At 41.3% G+C, this 18,539-nt stretch overlaps 3 protein-coding genes across 3 annotated transcripts in view; all 3 read left to right on the forward strand.

Moving 5' to 3' along the window:
- LOC118430395 overlaps positions 1-1,415 on the forward strand; it is a 3,899-nt gene extending 2,484 nt beyond the window's left edge. Inside the window, exon 2 of the mRNA XM_035841252.1 lies at positions 1,144-1,415. Within this exon, the coding sequence (XP_035697145.1) occupies positions 1,144-1,400 (257 nt within the window). The 3' untranslated portion in view covers positions 1,401-1,415. The remainder of the gene's footprint in view (positions 1-1,143) is intronic.
- A 196-nt stretch (positions 1,416-1,611) lies between these two features.
- Positions 1,612-3,523, forward strand: LOC118430377. The gene is made up of 3 exons (XM_035841229.1): positions 1,612-1,877; positions 2,023-2,369; positions 2,758-3,523. The coding sequence occupies exons 1-3, from the start codon at positions 1,873-1,875 to the stop codon at positions 3,135-3,137; spliced, it is 732 nt and encodes a 243-aa protein (XP_035697122.1). The 5' UTR covers positions 1,612-1,872; the 3' UTR covers positions 3,138-3,523.
- A 524-nt stretch (positions 3,524-4,047) lies between these two features.
- Positions 4,048-18,539, forward strand: part of LOC118430148 (deleted in malignant brain tumors 1 protein-like) — an 18,835-nt gene continuing 4,343 nt past the window's right edge. Inside the window, exons 1-22 of the mRNA XM_035840857.1 lie at positions 4,048-4,152; positions 5,410-5,598; positions 6,099-6,248; positions 6,397-6,585; positions 6,799-6,960; positions 7,225-7,542; positions 7,793-8,054; positions 9,039-9,055; positions 11,164-11,373; positions 11,520-11,663; positions 12,055-12,192; positions 12,638-12,862; positions 12,976-13,119; positions 13,403-13,612; positions 13,721-13,864; positions 14,132-14,452; positions 14,747-14,872; positions 15,130-15,246; positions 15,898-16,272; positions 16,420-16,623; positions 17,162-17,287; positions 17,682-17,891. Of these exons, the coding sequence (XP_035696750.1) occupies positions 4,092-4,152; positions 5,410-5,598; positions 6,099-6,248; positions 6,397-6,585; positions 6,799-6,960; positions 7,225-7,542; positions 7,793-8,054; positions 9,039-9,055; positions 11,164-11,373; positions 11,520-11,663; positions 12,055-12,192; positions 12,638-12,862; positions 12,976-13,119; positions 13,403-13,612; positions 13,721-13,864; positions 14,132-14,452; positions 14,747-14,872; positions 15,130-15,246; positions 15,898-16,272; positions 16,420-16,623; positions 17,162-17,287; positions 17,682-17,891 (4,042 nt within the window). The 5' untranslated portion in view covers positions 4,048-4,091. The remainder of the gene's footprint in view (positions 4,153-5,409; positions 5,599-6,098; positions 6,249-6,396; positions 6,586-6,798; positions 6,961-7,224; positions 7,543-7,792; positions 8,055-9,038; positions 9,056-11,163; positions 11,374-11,519; positions 11,664-12,054; positions 12,193-12,637; positions 12,863-12,975; positions 13,120-13,402; positions 13,613-13,720; positions 13,865-14,131; positions 14,453-14,746; positions 14,873-15,129; positions 15,247-15,897; positions 16,273-16,419; positions 16,624-17,161; positions 17,288-17,681; positions 17,892-18,539) is intronic.

The following is an 18,539-nucleotide window of genomic DNA, read 5'->3' on the forward strand; positions in this document are numbered from 1 at the left end:
GATTGTACTCTAGCTTATCAAATGCTGTACCGAATTTAGCAGAAAGGCCATTGTAAGATAAAAAAGCGTCCATTTGTATCCAAAAGGTCATTAATGTAATAAATTCCATGTTTAAGAGGTTTTTCCCATATAATAGGCGTATTTTCGATTACGATACTTGAGTTGCACCATAAGAGTTGTGCTTGTATCTCTTTCAAAGTTTCAGGAGGTTTAAATTGGAAAGAAAGCCATGCTTTCAAAACATCTTTGAAAAAGGGATTAGGAGAGGCAAGTAATCTAATAAAAACATTATTCATTTGATCAGTGGATATCTTTGTTGCGATATCGTTCCCCAAGGACAGTTGTAAGAACGGATACAAATATCTACTAAATATTACGGACGATGTACATAAGAAAGATTTGCGACTTGAATCTTGCTGGAAGAATATTCTTGGAACCCATGAAGCCTTACGGGTAAGGTCAAAAGAAGGTAGATGTATTAATCCTAAACCTCCATTGTCATATGTATTGTAAAGGATTTTACGTTTAATTTTTTCAGGTTTACCATTCCATATGAATTTAAAAATTTTTTGCTCATATGTTTGGAAAAAAGTTTTTCCGGGGGAAGGTAAAGACAAAAATAAGTGGGTAAATTGTGAGACCACAAGTGTATTAATGAGGGTAATCTTGCCATAAAGTGTCATGGGTAACATTCTCCAAGGTTGGAGAGTTCTGTCAACTTTAGTTAACCTATCTTGATAATTATCTGTAAGTTTATTTATGTCTCCGGTGATCCCAACTCCGAGCATTTTTACCGGTCCATTTGTCCATATTATAGGGAGATTACTTGTTTATATTATGTTAATGTTAGAACACGTTCTGCATTTAGAGTTAGAATGGTTGATTTTACTTCTCAGTTCCGAATCTTCTCAGAGCATTATCTTATCTATTAGTAATTTTGCCTACAGTCGACGGGTACCCCGTTCGTCCAGTTATAATAACAGTTATTCAATCAACAAGATTTTACACATTATGTCAAGTGCTCAACTATCTGTTATCTTGCAAAGTTGGTTTGTAGTATGCACTTGTAAGAAGTCAGTTCGAACTCTTCGCCTAGCATTGTCCGTTCCCTCCCTCCGGTATCTCACGACTCTTTCCCCATAGTGGATGGGTACACTGTACGTCAGGGAGACTGCCCTGGGAACGACATCTGGGACATCTATGGAACCGGCATCACCCTGCAAACCTGCGCGGACCGCTGCTCAAGTCATCCCGACTGTGTCTCCTTCATGTTTTATGACAACACAAAGTGCTACCCGAAGACTCAAACATGCGCCGAAACGGACAAGAGCAACCCTAAAAATGTGTTCTACGACAAAAGCACCAGTACCCTTGATACAGGTTTGTACACAAATGTATAAATCGATACGTATATATACATATTGCTTAAAACTGAATGTCAAATGCCATGAAATACTACCTTACATAGGACAAAAATTGGGAATATGATATGAATGTATCGATACGAATTGAAACGCAATTTGCAAATCTGCATATTGTAATTGCAGTGTAAAAAGACATGTCCAATAACAATGCATCATACACAACAGCCGAAGGCCAATATGTTCTGACGCTACAGGAAACGGAAATGACGGGATAGCAAATGATCTCCAGTTAGCACAAGGTCCCAACGGAGATTTCGACGGTGCTTTCCAGTTTTCCGGGAATTCCTACATTGACATTCCCAACAACGGTAGGCTGGATGTACGTTCCTCCTACACCATACTGGCCCACATATACCCTACTGGTGACGCTGGACCAATCGTCAACTACGTGGGTGACAACAATGAGTGGGCGGTACATCTTTGGCAGACGTCTTCAAGGGCCCTGTTCATGCGGTAAGTTTGTAGTCTGTTATTCAGCCTATTCCAGGTCTAAGAAAGAAAGATCAGACTTAAACAAGAAGCAAGGATCTCTGTAAGTCATTTGTTTCTTATCTTCGACTGACAACTGAAAGATTCTGACTAAGATTCTCTGTTGCAGAACGATCGGAAGAGATGGACATTTTTCACCTGCCATCTCTGCGGATGTGCTGCAGCAGCACGCGTGGAACTATGTGGGTGGAACCTACGACAGCAACACAGGGATGGAATCCATCTGGAACAACGGTGAGATGGTCGGACAGAAGCAGATCGGGGTCTCAACGGTCGCAAGTCAGTACCCTATCCGGGTGGCTGTGAGGGACGGAGACAATCGGAGGTTCAGGGGTCGCATATCCTGCCTGCAGATATACAACTACGCCATGACTCAGGAACAGATTGTCGCAGCGCGACGGAGGTGTTTCCAACAGGTTCCAGGAGGCTCGGGTGGCACTACAGCTGAGAATACAGGTAAAAACACATGACATATCTTTATTGTGTAATTTCAGTATATCAAGACACTACATAAAACATGTTAAATCACAATGCGTCATACAAAACAGCGGAAGGTATCAATATGTTATGATATCAATGCTTTCAATATGTTTGATCTGAGACTGAGTATGGTGATTGAATCTTTGATTCCATAACCTTGAATGTTTCCTTTCTGGTGGATATTTTTCACAACTTACAAAACTTAAATGAACTTACAGGTAGTAGTATCCAGTATGTCCAATGTACGTCTATTCATTGTTTTTGGTTTCACAAAATAGTCAGATATCTAAACGTACTGTTTCTTTGTTAAGTGAAGACTACAATCGAAAAGACGTGTAGTAATTACTATGATCATATTCCATAGACTCTCCAGGAGCCCAGCTCAGTGGCGGCGCCATCGCTGGGATCGTCATCGGTGTACTGGTCGGTGTCGGCCTATTGGCGGTGTTCGTCCACCATTGCAAGAAGACCGGCTCACAACCCACTCCTGCCAACCGGGCCAACCCAAACCCACAGGCAGCTAGGGTGAACAACACGGTGGTGCACAGCCCGACCGTGGTGTCACAAAACCCCGCATATAACCCATACCCCCCTCCCCCGCAATATCCTCCCCCTCCCGCCTACAACACTGCTGTGAACATGCCTACCCAACCCCCAGGCTCACAGTATACTTCCCAGTTCCACTCGTCCCTCGATCCCGCGTATGCCCCTCCCCCCGAACCAGTCAAATATGGAATGACGTAGATCTAGCACGTCCGACTGAATCACATTTTGGGTCCTTTAAGACCCAATATTAAGTACTTCATCACTTTCCGTAAGGTCTGGGGCTCGTAAACGAGACTGAGAATCACGAAAAAAAATGTAATTCAATCCTTGACCTGAACCGGCACTGATTTCTTGACATCGTACGTCCATACTGTCTCTAATGGAATCCTATTTTGGGGGAAACATTCATCTCAAACATTTTCCTTACATCAGACTTGAATTATTGTGCATATGGTAAGATATTTCGTGATATGTACTAGTACATCAGCTTTCATGTTTATTCGGAAAGGCGTGACTTGTGATGCAGTGCACAGCTTTTAACACCACCTTTACTGATGGTCATTATTTGTATCGTCTTTAACGTTTTCCTTCAACTAAAACATATCTATATACTAGTATATGTATACATGTATATATAAAGGAGTATTTTCTAACAAAGATTTTGATGTTGTTTACGTGTCCTATATCTTTAGTAGATAAGCTACATAACAATAAGCACAAGTCATTTGATTTACTTCCACTTAATTATCGAATGAAAAGTATGCTTTTCACTTAAAGTAGTGTTAATGCATACCAAAGAGCTTTTATATCTGATATGAAAGCTCCTTGTGCATACTAACCAAACTGTCTCATATATACCAGATTCAGTTAGAGAAAGGTTCAATCAATGTACCTGCTATAGAATGATTGAAACATTCCACATCGAACTGAACAGGAAGTGTTTCAACTTACCGCCAGTTGTGTAGTATCGGTCAATAGCAACACTTATATATAATATTTACATACGCATGCTCATTATTCGACAGAGCTGACGGATATCTATGCTTAACCCCACGCAGCGACGAACAAACTTGTTTATTTGATCTTAGTACTTTAGACTTTCCTAAAGCTTTGACAAACGAAGTTCGACGCTGCAATCATCCGACTTTTAAGATGGCCCAGCTGCTTTTTGTGCTTGTTCTGGTGACTCTTTTCAACAGTTCCTTCCAACAAGGTATGTACATTATACATTTTCACAAAAAGTCAAGTTGCCCCAAATAGAAGAAGCTCAAACTTTGTTTGAATGGCATTTGTACTTTAAACTTCCACGGGGCGTTGAGAAAGTGTTTTAGACAGAGAAGGCAAGACGGTTGGTGCCGTAGCAGCTAGCTTGACGTACATAAACATGGCACGATCACCTTTTCTGTTTATGCTGACTATAATAAACAATTCCAATCAACACTGCAAGTGATATGTCAAGAGAACAATATCGTAGAATGTGATATATAACGTGATTCTATAATGGCTATAATTACGAATGGCGCTGCTAGTTTTTATCTAGTATGACTCAAACTGTTAGAAGAAACTGCTAATATAGGCTCTTAAAAATAGGCTGCGTTGATCATGAGTTGTCGGATTAGGCCCTGTAAAAATACCAAACTTACGACTAGTAGAACCTCCTTGAGTAGATCTGCAACACGTTACTATGTGCTCTTGGTCACGTATTTGTTATTGACCAACCTACGGAAGCATAATAAATATGCAGCGAGATTTGTACATGCCATTCGTAACAAACGCGTGTGTTTACCCAGTGTACTGGCAAATAACAGTGGCAGTGGGGGTACATTGGACGTGACGTTCCTTCCACACGTTGCTTTTGTACGAGGCTTAGCACAACATGTGTGCTAAGTATTGATATTCATTTGGTGACTGTTATGTCTCGCCTTATTGATCGTTTATTGAAGTCACTACCTCCTCTATTCTCAAACATTGAACTTTCAACCTTGAACTTTCAATCATTGTTTCTAGATATATCGAACCTTTCAAACTTGCATGCAGCCCTCTGAAATGTTGATGGTATGCTTACTGTGTATTTGATGTATAGAATAGAAGATGAATACGGTATTTCCATGTGAAGTGGGGCAGCAAAATAACGCCAATCAAAGTAGCAGTTGCATTGACAATTTGTGCTTCCATCTATTTTGTTTTAAGATGCAAGGTGTTGTTGTTATGACTGTGGCAATTTGACCAAACTTGCAATGATGTTAATTCAAGAGTGCATAATTGGTATAAGTCTAATATCGATGAAACTAGTTATAGACGGTGTTATGTTGGGAGTTGACAGTTGCTGATTACTCTAACATGGAAACATTCTCTCTTACCAGTATTAAAACACAAATAGACACATTCAACGTTTAACACATCTTGATTTTGAGGTTCTCTTTAAATCTCAAGATCAAAAGCAAGTAATTTTTCCCAACTTGTTATGAAGCCAACAGAATCCGGTTAGTTGGAGGGTCAGGAGCGCACGAAGGTCGCGTGGAGGTTCGGCCGTCGTACAGTTACAGCTGGGGGACCGTGTGTGACGACTCCTTCGGAATGAATGACGCCAGGGTGGTCTGCAGGATGTTGGGATATTCCGGAGCTTCGGCTGTACGTGACTCAACGTATTATGGACAAGGTACTGTATGGGCATTCATGTGACACTTTTTTCCTGAGCATGGCGTATACGTATGTATGCAAAAGGCCTATTAGCCAATACACTTCCATACAAGGAGGTTAGAAGACCTGTTACTCTTCTAAGCCAACGAAATTATGAGGCATATTCAGTCTCTGTAATTGTTCTATACATAAATATGCACAAGTTCCTCACATCGCTGAAATACGGATTATGTAACATTAACATCTTTCATCATATTTTAATATTAGTCTTACATTGACTTTGACTAAGGCGTTGTATCAATCTGCAAAATATTCAGGACGTCAACGAAACAGTCGCTGGATCCAGAGTTGGAGCGACAAGATATGAATGAATGACGCTACAAATGATAATTTCTACCGTTCCATATATCCTTTCAGTCTACTTTTTTTGCATTAGACATACTTATGCAATCTCGTATCACAGGAGAGTGGGTAAAGTCTAAAGAAGAAAATGTGTTTACGTTTTGTTTGGCACATTAGGCTCTGGAAATATCTACATGGATGAGCTTAGGTGCACTGGGACGGAGACTAGCCTGTTTAATTGCCCGTATGCAGGGTGGGGAGTTGATGATTGTACTCATAGTGAAGATGTCGGTGTCGTCTGTTACACGGACCCCTCTAGTGATCCTGGTAAGAGGACACTTGAGCTGTCCTTCATTATGATTTACAAATGTTGCCGTTCATTCCTGCATTTTTGGGCCGAAAATCAATCATGAAACTACGTTTGAGTTTTTCATAAAGATTAAAGAAAGTTTATTTATTCAACCAACCTATATAGCCAACAGAATCCGGTTAGTTGGAGGGTCAGGAGCACACGAAGGTCGAGTGGAGGTTCGGCCGTCTTACAGTTACAGCTGGGGGACCGTGTGTGACGACTCCTTCGGAATGAATGACGCTAGGGTTGTCTGTAGGATGTTGGGATATTCCGGAGCGACAGCTTATCGTGGCTCAGCGTACTATGGACGAGGTATTATATGAGTTATCATTGCATGCATACGCCAACTAATATGTTGCATGTATTTGCTTGGAAGAAGAAAATTCTGATCAAATTGCGGTGCTGGAATGTGTATTATGTCTTCCAGTCTACTGCTTGATGTCAAACCTTTTTGATAACTAGTTCTACGTCACAAAATGAGTAAGCAAATAAAGGATGTTATTCAAATTTTGTTTTGCATGATAGGCTCTGGAAACATCTACATGGATGAACTTAGGTGCACTGGGACAGAGAGTAGCCTGTTTGATTGCCGGTACGATGGATGGGGAGTTGATGATTGTACTCATAGTGAAGATGTCGGTGTCGTCTGTTACACTTTTTCTGGCAGTACCCTCATGCCTGATAATGGTAAGATATAGTTAAATCCGTTTGAAGACCGAAGATATGGCTATATGGTGCTTCACGGAACCCTCGAAGTCGACAAAATAACCAGAAATGACGACACTAGAAGTAGAAGCATCTATAGGAATGGTTTTGATAATTAACTAAGGGATTCTCTGGACTGTTGTTAATTTTCCCCTGCGTACTTTTATCAATTTGAAATCACACATTCTACAGAAACCCATACTAAAATTAGATGTCAACAATGACTTGTATCTGTTACCATTTAAGGTTGCCGGACTGTCCGTATTTCTGGGTCGTCTTCGACTCAGTCTGCGCGGATGACAACCTACACTATGACGGGACAGACTTTGAGTGGTCGACCGGTGTACAAATCTTCAGTTGGTGAGATAGGCTATCTGTTCTACTATCAACAGGATGATAGGTGGCACGTTGGCTCTAGCTTGGGGAGTGATGTTGTGGGAATGTACGTGGCCGACACCAGCATCTATGCGGAAGACATCTCTGGGACTTGGTATCTGACCGACGGCAACGGCTTTCAACCAAACTATCATGTGAGAGTCACTTGCGAATTCGCTGGTAACATGGGTAAGTTCCAAATTTCCTGCTCAACGTTTCGTGTCTGCGACATTGGGTTGGGGTGATTCAGACTCATAATATTCAAGACTCAAAGACATGTATATTTTGAACACACGAGGGTCTGTGTTCTTTGAATAGCACTATTTCTGTGCCTTATGTTCCCCTTTCCATGTGCAGTATATAAAACCACTATGCATAATTGCGGATTCAAAATCATATTTCGAACTTACATCGTATCTAATTTTTTTGTTTCTATAAGGTGTCGCATCAGGGCTAAGCACAGGAGCCATCGTTGGCATCTCCATCGGAGTTGTTGCGGCTGTGGCGTTGATCATAGTCATTTCCTACTGCTGCTGCTGTAAGAAAAGTGCACCTGTTGCGACTACGGCAGAGAACAGCCAGCCTGCGGGTACCGCAAACCCCACCTTTCAGCCCACACCGTCCGGGCCTCCGCCGCCGTACTCACCTCCACCGCAGCCGCAGCCTGAAGGGCTGGTGTTCATCCGTGTGGTTCGCATTCAGTAAATATAAAGAACTATCTCCAGGCAGAATATTACAACATCCTAAAGAACTATCTCCAGGCAGCATATTACAACATCCTAAAGAACTATCTCCAGGCAGCATATTACAACATCCTAAAGAACTATCTCCAGGCAGCATATTACAACATCCTAAAGAACTATTTCCAAGCAGCATCTTCACATTAAATCCATAATTGAAATTGTATAAAACTGCTTTCTTTGTTTTACTTGGTGACGTTAACGTTTGCATACTCAAGTATTTACTAGTTTTGTATTGAGGTATTTTAATGTGCTTATTTTTTAATTACTAGTACTTCATTACTTGTGATATTTTAGCGAGATATGACGTTTTTGCTTCACCTGGGGGAAGCCTGTGTGTTGTCGCACCCTAGGTACATACTGAACTGTGTTTGATGTGTTGTAAAACTAGATAATAAACGGCTTCTGCAAATATACCAATGTAATTTCTTTTACTTGTTTACCGGTCAATCGTCAACAGACAAAGAAGGTTAAAGCTATGCTGTCCCTATATTTTCTCCCTTTGTTTCTTTCAAAACACCTTTCTGTATACATTTAGGAATGTGCATTTTATAAGTTGCAAAGCAGATTGATCAACGAACTGAGGAATTGTTCTGACACATTGAACTTTTGGGCACCCTGCGACAAAGACGGAAACTGCAACAACCATTCCGAGAGCACAAACCTCGGCCAGACTGCATAGTCTTGGACTCTTGTACATACATATTTGTGACTGTAGCTTCGAGGCTCTGCATTGACCAGAGCATTTTTCTAGGACAATGCCTACCTTAACACAATATAAAACGGATAAACATGAAACCCACAAAATGTCTTTAGTTATCCCGTTCATAAACCAATGTTAATAAATAAACAGAGCAACGTCGTCGTCGGGAAAAGATAACCTCCTTTGCCAAGGTAAAACAAATCCTCAATCAAAATAAAGCTACCTTTATTTACCCATACGAGGAGGTCAAAGGTTACAGGTAAGTGACCTGTTACCCCGAGCTTTGTTGACATTAGTCACGCTCGACATTAACTGAATACCGGGCGGGTGGTTCGCACGCCAGGTCACCGGATACCTGATCTTTTGTCATACCTGTCAGTTGCGCAAGCCACTCCCCTGACGGCCCTGTCCCGTCTGTAACCACTATTAATAGTCACGGGGTGATTAGTAGACACTCCACACTTGGATATTGTGCCACTGACCCACAATCTGCGAGTAGGAATTAGTGTTAGAACAACTCAGAGACTACAGCGAACACCTGTGGTGGATACTTGACGTGAAATATTTAATTACCGCGGTCGGTTGTTGTCCTCACAAGCTGTGAATATTTAAGCTCAGCGGTACCTGGCGGTACTAGGGACAGGTGAGGTCGCCCTGACAAGTGACACAGGTGACTTGTTGTACCCTAACAAGACTTAAAGAAGACTGTACGAAGATGTGGCAGAGATTATTGCTTGTGTTCACGTTTCTCCTGGATACGAGAGTAAGGTCACAGCCAATGCCACCCACAGGTGAGTTCCATTATGTTATGTTTGTGTGGTTGGGAGGGGTTATGGGGAGGGGGGCTGAATGTGGTTCTACCTGCAATGATAGCTCCGTTGTGTTTTTTTTATTGTCAGCGTTGCTATGCTGTTAGACGTCTAGGTCATATAATATATGCCGGGAGTAGGATGCCCACCTGATCTGTAGTTGTATTCTGATTACTTTCTAGGAACGTTTAACGGGGTCAGTAAAGATTTCGGATGAACGATTTAGCAAGTCAAAATTAGACCAAGTGACCATGTTGTATCATCTAGATAACATACTAACGTTAGGCAGTATTACAAAATAGTATAATTTACACTACCGTTTCTTGTGTGGTAAGTAACGTGTATCTTCAAGTCTGTGAAAAGATTTGTGTACCTTCTCCTACAATTACTTTTTGGCTATTACATGTTGCACAAGGTCAAACATGAATGTATGTAGATCCCTATTAAGGGACATGAAAAATAATGTAAGTAAAAGGAAGTTTGGGCGTACTCTTGTGAAACAAAATGGCGGACGGAACCAACCAGGTAAGGACACAACAACATAGGGAGGAAGTAGGTAAGTTTCACATGTTGGATTAAAAAAAAATTCTTTGATAGATGGCAATTATCTGCCGTTTGCCGAAGAGATTGTCTAGTTTACAAACAAACAACACCATGTAATTAAATAATAGAGGTAACGTTACATAAAAAAACATAGATTTCATAGCTTCAATAACAACTCTCCGTGGCCTTCAACACATACCGTGCGTGCGTCTTTAATTATTGAGATCCTTATCAGGATAGGAACGCTAGCACTTACAAGTGTTTCGAAGATACTAGTAATGGAGACATCATATGATAGATTTAAATAACAATGTACGGAGCTATACAAGGGTACCTGTACACCCATACAAAGCTTCCATATTTCATTTTAAGTCATGTGTTATTTCAATCTCACCCTATATCAACCTACGCTTTAACTGGAGATTCTCTCAAGTCTTACTTTGTGGTCTAACTGAACTGAACTGTGGTTGGCAAGTCCAACAACGTAATGTTCTTGTTAAACGTCTGTATATAAAGAAAAACTTCCCATCTATCTATCCATCTATGGCAAAAGCATCTTTAATTCTTGGTAAAAGGAATTACATACCATATCTATTCCATGCCGATGCGGGAGGTTTGCGACCTGTACTACACACGCACACAACCACACCCACCATCCACCCATATGTAACACGCACACACACACACACACACGCGCGCGCGCACACACACACACACACACACAACGTATTTGTATTCATCGTTACCATAAGAAACCATTTTGATTCTGCAATGGGGACAGAAATCATGTGTATAGGATGCATACACTAAATTGGAAACATTGAACACTTTGATAGAAATGGAGGTTGTAACGTTACATTATATTTTACTTGTCTGTCTAGATATTGACTTGATCCCACAATATCTTGTATTGCAAATTGTTGCTCAAATTCTACTGATAACAAATAACTTGATACCAATAATGAAGAAAAAACAGTGGAAAAATGAAAATACTCAAAATGAAAAATACTTCCAGGTTCCTCCACACCTTCCCCCAGTAGCAGAATCCGTCTGGTCGGAGGTTCCAGCCCAAACGAAGGCCGTGTAGAAGTCCGGCCGGCGGACAGTTTCGTCTGGGGAACAGTTTGTGACAACAGTTTTGGATTCGCCGATGCAACCGTTATCTGTAGAATGCTGGGATACCCTGGTTATCAGACATTTTACCACGGAGCCTATTTTGGACAAGGTAAGATTTGCCCTGGGGTGTTTCAAGTAGGTTTTCCATCATATTCCGTCTTTTAAAGATTTATACTAAACCAGGGTTTCTTTGCCAAATCAGCATTGAAAATCTTTGGTCTGATTTGTTACGCTTTACACTTATTTTCAATGCAGGGACGGGACCCATCTACATGGATGACCTGGGTTGTATCGGGGTTGAGACCAGCGTGTTTGACTGCTCATACCGGGGATGGGGGAACCACAACTGTACTCATAACAGAGACGCAAACGTCGTCTGTTCAACAAGCACTACAATGAGTATGTTTCCCCACAACTACATTAGCATTGTTGCCACAATTTATCAGTTAAGAATCTCACCTGAATGATGCTAAGATGAGTCTCGTGGAGAAGAAGTTCTCCTAGACTTGTTTAGACTTCTGAACATATAGTAAACATTACAATGCTATGTATGTGTTATTACAATCATTTAAACGGATACAGAGATTCCAGAGAAATATGTGTCCATTTTTTCTATGTTTGTCGCTCACCCATAAAGCCAGGCGATCTGTATCATTACAAAGCCAGGAGTGTTTAATCATGTTGACTAAAATGTCTTGGTGAATAATGAATGAGAAACCATAAATTTGAGTCATTTATGAGAATTATGATAATTTCCGAAAAGAATGTACATATATGCTTGACTTTTCAGGCTACACACCAGGCAGAGGTACAGGTAGCTACTTCATCTGTTACAACGGTCAGCAGGTGGACTGGTCCTTGAGGTGTAACGGATTCATGGACTGTTATGACGGAAGCGACGAAATGGACTGCCTACCAGTACCAACAGGTGACATAAGCAATTCTTTTGCAATCAGCATTGCGCACTTATTGTACATCAAGACAAAAATAAACGATGTCAAATGTAACAGTATCAAGAAATAGCTTTTGGGGCTTTTCAGGCCAGGCCATGACCGACCGGCCATGACTACTTTTACCATAAACATCAATATTGTATTTACATTAGAATTTTGATGACTTGTTTATTCTCTATATACGTGTACCATAGAAGTAGCTTATTCATCAGACTATACACTGCCCTTACATGTTGCAGGTAGTTTTGGTACTATGGTGGAGAAACTAATAGCGATAGCTAATATGAACATCAATAATACATCAGTAGTACTTAAAGTAAAAGACAGTGAGTTTCTTTCATGGTTACTGTCGTTGAATGATGATAGAAATATAATTGTTGATTGTGTATAATCACATCATGAAAAACTAATTACTTCCAGGCTCATCTACAACGGTCATAGCCACACCCTTCCCCAGTAGCAGAATCCGTCTGGTCGGAGGTTCCAGCCCAAACGAAGGTCGTGTGGAAGTCCGGCCGGCGGACAGTTTCGTCTGGGGAACCGTTTGTGACGACAGTTTTGAGTTCAACGATGCAACCGTTATATGTAGAATGCTGGGATACCCTGGTTATGAGACATATCATTATAGTGCCCATTTCGGACAAGGTAAGGTTTGCCTTTAACTTAAGGTACCCTTTTCCCCATCATACATTCCATCTAATTTTGTCTTGTCCTTACACTGAAACTGATTTGCTATCCATTTCCTATTTTCAATGCAGGAACAGGACCCATCTACATGGATGACCTGGATTGTACCGGGATGGAGATAAGCCTGTTTGACTGCCCGTACAGAGGGTGGGGGAGTCACAACTGTGTTCATGGCGAAGATGTAAGCGTCGACTGCATCACAAGTGCTACAATGAGTATGTTCATGAAGATTTTATTTGTATCTGGTAATCACTTTAGATTATATGGCTTTTACCTAAATGACCCCAAAACAGGAGAATAAAAAAAAAATCATCAAAACGATAATTATGAATTCATAAGTTTATTGCAAGTTGTTGCTAATTGCAAATGACAAATAATGGCATAGAAACAATGGTAAACAGAATAGCAAAGACAAATAATGATCCCACTTAAACCTTTTCTGTGTCGGTGTGATTATAAGAGGAGGATAACAATATGAAACTAATCAAATATATCCAGGTCCCTCCACACCCTTCCCCAGTAGCAGAATCCGTCTGGTCGGAGGTTCCAGCCCAAACGAAGGCCGTGTGGAAGTCCGGCCGGTGGACAGCTACTTGTGGGGAACCGTTTGTGACGACAGTTTTGGAATGAACGATGGAACCGTTGTCTGTAGAATGCTGGGATACACCGGAATCGACCAAGTTCGCAATTCTGCCTATTTTGGTCAAGGTAATTTTTTTTGTTTAAAATCTCGTTATTACCCATTGCCACGCAGCATAATTTTGTAATGACCACCTCTAAAATAACTATTTATCGACATCGCTGTTTGCAACACAGGAACAGGTGAAATCTACATGGACGATCTTCAATGCACTGGGACCGAGAGAAGCCTGTTTGACTGCCGGTACTCGGGATGGATGAGTCACAACTGTAACCATAACGAGGATGCAGGCGTGGTCTGCCTCAGGAGTACCGCAATGAGTACGTTCATACAGAGTAATATTATCATCAATTATCATCTGTAATACAGACAGCATTATTCTACAGCTGCCTATTGATATAGGTCACCACATTTGACGTATTAACCATAAGTTGCCTGCATTGAAACAAGGCGCATATTATGTTAAAATGAATTTAATACGCAGTACATTTGACATTCATGAATTGATCTTCCTTGCGTCTTGGTGTGTTAGAACAACAGTTGAAAAAATGGACCTTATTTCATGAATCTTATACTTCATTTTTCAGGTTATACGACAACCGCACCGATAGGATCCCGCTTCAGATGTCTTAATCTTCAGCAGATTGACTTCTCCCAAAGATGTAACGGAATCACAGACTGTGCAGACGATAGCGACGAGATGAACTGCATAAGCAATGGAAACAGAATCCGGCTTGTCGGGGGTTCAGCGGCAAATGAAGGCCGCCTGGAGGTTCGACCAGAAGACGGGGGCGAATGGGGAACCGTCTGTGACGACAACTTTGGTATGAATGACGCCATTGTGGCATGTAAAACGCTGGGATATAGAACAGCTCGTCGGGTGTACAACAATGCACAATTTGGCCAAGGTAAATGTTTTATGTTTAGTTTTCTAATCCTTTTGTTTGAAACAAATCATGTATCGCTAATTTTCGTGTTGCAAATTTTCATAATCAATGTACAAGTGTAATAATTCTTATAAGATCACATAGTAAATGATTGGGAAAATAACCAAGCATAAATCATGCAGATGAAATATTGTCATTTGCATAATCAAATTTTTCACGGAGACATGAGGTCTCCGAAATCTTGTTGTTCTAGCGTTTCTAGCCGCATGGTTGTTTCATCTGTCATGAAGTACTAATATCTTATGTGTGTGGCAGGTTCCGGGACCATTTATCTGGATAATGTTGGATGCTCCGGACAAGAGACGAGTCTGTTTAACTGTGTCCACTCCGGATGGGGAGTCAACAACTGCGGCCATAGCGAAGATGTAGGGATTGCCTGTGGTAGGTGTTCTAACTAAGGATTTTTCATGTCTACTGCCATTTTGTTGAAACGTTGTGTCTTTCGTAGATTCTTTGTTCCACAGAAAATGACTGCACAGAAATAGCACATATCGTGTTCCCAGACGCGTCAATTCGAAGAAAAACTGTCATCATGACAGATGTCTGCTATGTTACAAGAAACTTTTGTTATAAACATCGTGTTACAAAAGTCATCTATATACCAAATATGACCCTTTCGTGTGATTTCTTTGCTAAAGATTCCTCCTGGGTCTGTGACAACCGTGATGTTATCTACGCGCCCGAGAATCCGTTCTGCGATGGCTTGGTGAACTGCACGGACAACAGTGACGAGTCACCAACTAGGTGTCCTTATGGTGAGCAATCCTTCAGAGTATTGGCTTTCTATGTATTTTGTTTTCAAATTTCCTCAAATTAGAGTATTAATACGTTTGATTTGACGATGATGTTTTCCTTTACATTGTAGTTTTCCATGTTACAATGTTAGTCTCTACAATATCGTCATAGCTAACTTGTGAATTACGTGGTGTCAATAGATGTGCAATTGGGAAGCCTGAATTGGAAATGATAAACAACTTTGACAGTAATAACGCAATTGTAGAACTAGAACAGTAACATTTGCCAGCAAATGAATAATGCTTACTTTTGCATACTCTCGCATGACATAGCCTAACAAGCTACCGCAGCTCTTTATTCGCTCTCAAACAGTCCCGTACACTAAAATATGCTGACAAGCCCCTACAACTTTGTACTGGCCCTTGCTACATTGTATTCAAATTACGACACGTACGACACGTACGGGGTAGCTGCTATTCTATCAGTAATTGTGGTGACAGTCGTCATTGACCTCATTTGTTTGGAGCGGAGGAGGAAATAAAAGAAGAGGAAAAAACGAAACGAAACAATATTTTCCCCTCCGTGAAGGTAAACATGTGACATCTATTTAACACATCACGGACACATTCCTTGTTTTACATTCTAATTTTATCGTTTTCATATTTCCACAGAGGAAATGTACAATGTGTGCGGTTCAACGAAGTTGTTGTCTCGTGCTGAATCTGGCTACATCACCTACAGTATCAGCTCCAGCTACCCAACGTACATTAAGTGTAAGGTCGTCTTCCAGACGGAACCAAGCCACGTCATCCGTGTGGGTCCTTGGTATCTGGACGGGATGTCTTCAGCATGTTCCGACTGGATCTCCGTGTGTGATGGGGGCGACCTTTCTAGGTGTGACTTGGATAACAACAATGTGCGGTACTGTAATGGTTTTCATCTCCAGACCTTCCAGTCCAGTGGCAGTAGTCTGACTGTCAACCTCGAGTCGGACGGGTACAAAATCTCCGAGGAGAACTTCAAGATATTTTATACTGTTAAATCAGGTATTTCAGCTTCATGATAATTTCTCGCATTGTACTTTCATGACGATGCTGTTCTTTAATGGCCTTAATGAGGATGATTATAAAACATTCTATAAACTCTTTTCAAATGCTAAATAACAGGTGTTTGCTTTCCAATTTTTGTTTTAGTGATTGACATCGGCGGGGACAGGATTCGACTGGTCGGGGGTCCTTTTCCGAACCTAGGTCGTGTTGAGGTTCGACCAGTCGGGTCCTACGACTGGGGGACGGTTTGTGACGACAGTTTTGACATTCAGGACGCCACTGTTGTCTGTAGGATGCTGGGTTACGGACGTGCCATACAGTACCACAGTGGGGCGTATTTTGGCCAAGGTGCAATTTCTTCCCATTCAATCTCTGTCGTGATATTGACCTTTATTATTCTTTCACGTTAATGATAGATCACCTTTATCCCCGGTGGAACCTATATCCGTTATTGTGTGGGTATTTAGGGATATCAAATCGACTTACATTGCTTTCAAACTCAATGTTTTCAAAATACATTTTGTAACCACAGTCTGTTGACTTTATATCCCTAAATACCCTGTTTGTAAGAACAACTGATCTAACGTTAGGATATCTTGCGGATAAAGGTGAACTAGCATAGGCATCAAGTCTAAGCACGATACATGGATCTTGTTGCCGCCAAGATTTGCTTGTCCATTTTTATCTTAGTACTGCTTGTATCAATACTTCACCGTCTTTGCCATGCTTTGTAGCAAGTGTTATTCAGGTTCTTATGCGTGGAGAGTTCTTTGCCATGCTCCCATCAGTTCTTGATCACAATACATGTACGTATTGATTAAACAGAGTTTTGTTCCGTGTAGATACGCATTTATATGATAACACAGTGTCTCGTACGTCCTGACAGGAAGCGGAAACATCTACATGGATGGACTTCAGTGTTCTGGGAGCGAGGCTAGCCTGTTTGAATGCGGGTATAACGGATGGGGCGTCAACAACTGCGGTCATAACGAGGACGTTGGTGTGACCTGTGGTGAGCATCATAGAACTTATGTACTGTTGTTTCTCAGTCAGTGTGGCGAAAGTAACTTATGAGTGAGGCTATATAGATGCTTATATGCCAATGGCACCCTCTAAAGCAACGGCCCTGGCGTACCGACTACCTATGAAGGTGAATTTTCAACAGTACTGGCATGGAGGGTTCCTATGCCGGGAAGGTTCTTATGATGAAAGGTTGTTGTCTGCGCCCGCTAGCTGCATTAATCCTTGTCATCCATCACATACTCCACCAACCAGGGAGAGGGACTGCAGGTTAAAGACATGTGTCCTGTTTATTGTTGGCGTACCGCAATTAAAATTTCATTGGACTATGAGAAACCAAACCTGAACATGTTTAGATTTACTTGAAAATATTTTACAACTCGCAGAAGCTACCAGTGCCAACGACAACAATAGAATCCGCTTGGTTGAAGGCAGCAGCAGCAACGAAGGTCGTGTGGAGGTCAGGCCGGCCGACAGTTACGACTGGGGCACTGTCTGTGACGATGAGTTTGACCACGACGATGCCACCGTTGTCTGCAGAATGCTGGGATATTCCAGCGCTTCGGCGGTACACAACAGGGCACACTTTGGACAAGGTAGGAAGAAGAAGAGGAAGAACTATATTGTACGACAATTGTACACGGCACAATGTATGGCAACAGCTATTACACAAACTAAAAAATAGAAGTATAGAATAAAGCTCAACATTCTAGTTAACACAGCAATAAGGGCTAACATAGTTCTTTGATATAGTGTTACAATGGAGTAGACTAATCATTAGTTTCGGTGTTCTTTCTAATAATAAAACAGTCCTTTATATATTTGCTGTAATGAGATCATACGGTTGTTCAATAAATTTCCGTTTACTACCGTGGCCGATATCAACAATGTGCAACACACTTACTTTTCTGCTCAAGACACTTACTTTTCTGCTCAAGACACTTACTTTTCTGCTCAAGACACTTACTTTTCTGCTCAACACACTTACTTTTCTGCTCAACACACTTAGTTTTTTCTGCTGGAGACACTTACTCTTCTGCGCTGCACTTACTCTTCTGCGCTGCACTTACTTACTTTTCTGCGCGAGCCACTTACTCTTCTGCGCTGCACTTACTTACTTTACCTGTGGTGCGCACCCCTCCCTTTATCAATGGATGGTCCCTGAATCAGGCCAAAGGTAAAAAAGACCGCAAAAAATGTAGGAGAATTGACCGCATGTCAATCCTAAATTATCCGCATGTCAA

The sequence above is a fragment of the Branchiostoma floridae genome, chromosome 14 (assembly GCF_000003815.2).
Source record: "Branchiostoma floridae strain S238N-H82 chromosome 14, Bfl_VNyyK, whole genome shotgun sequence".
NCBI lineage: Eukaryota > Metazoa > Chordata > Leptocardii > Amphioxiformes > Branchiostomatidae > Branchiostoma > Branchiostoma floridae.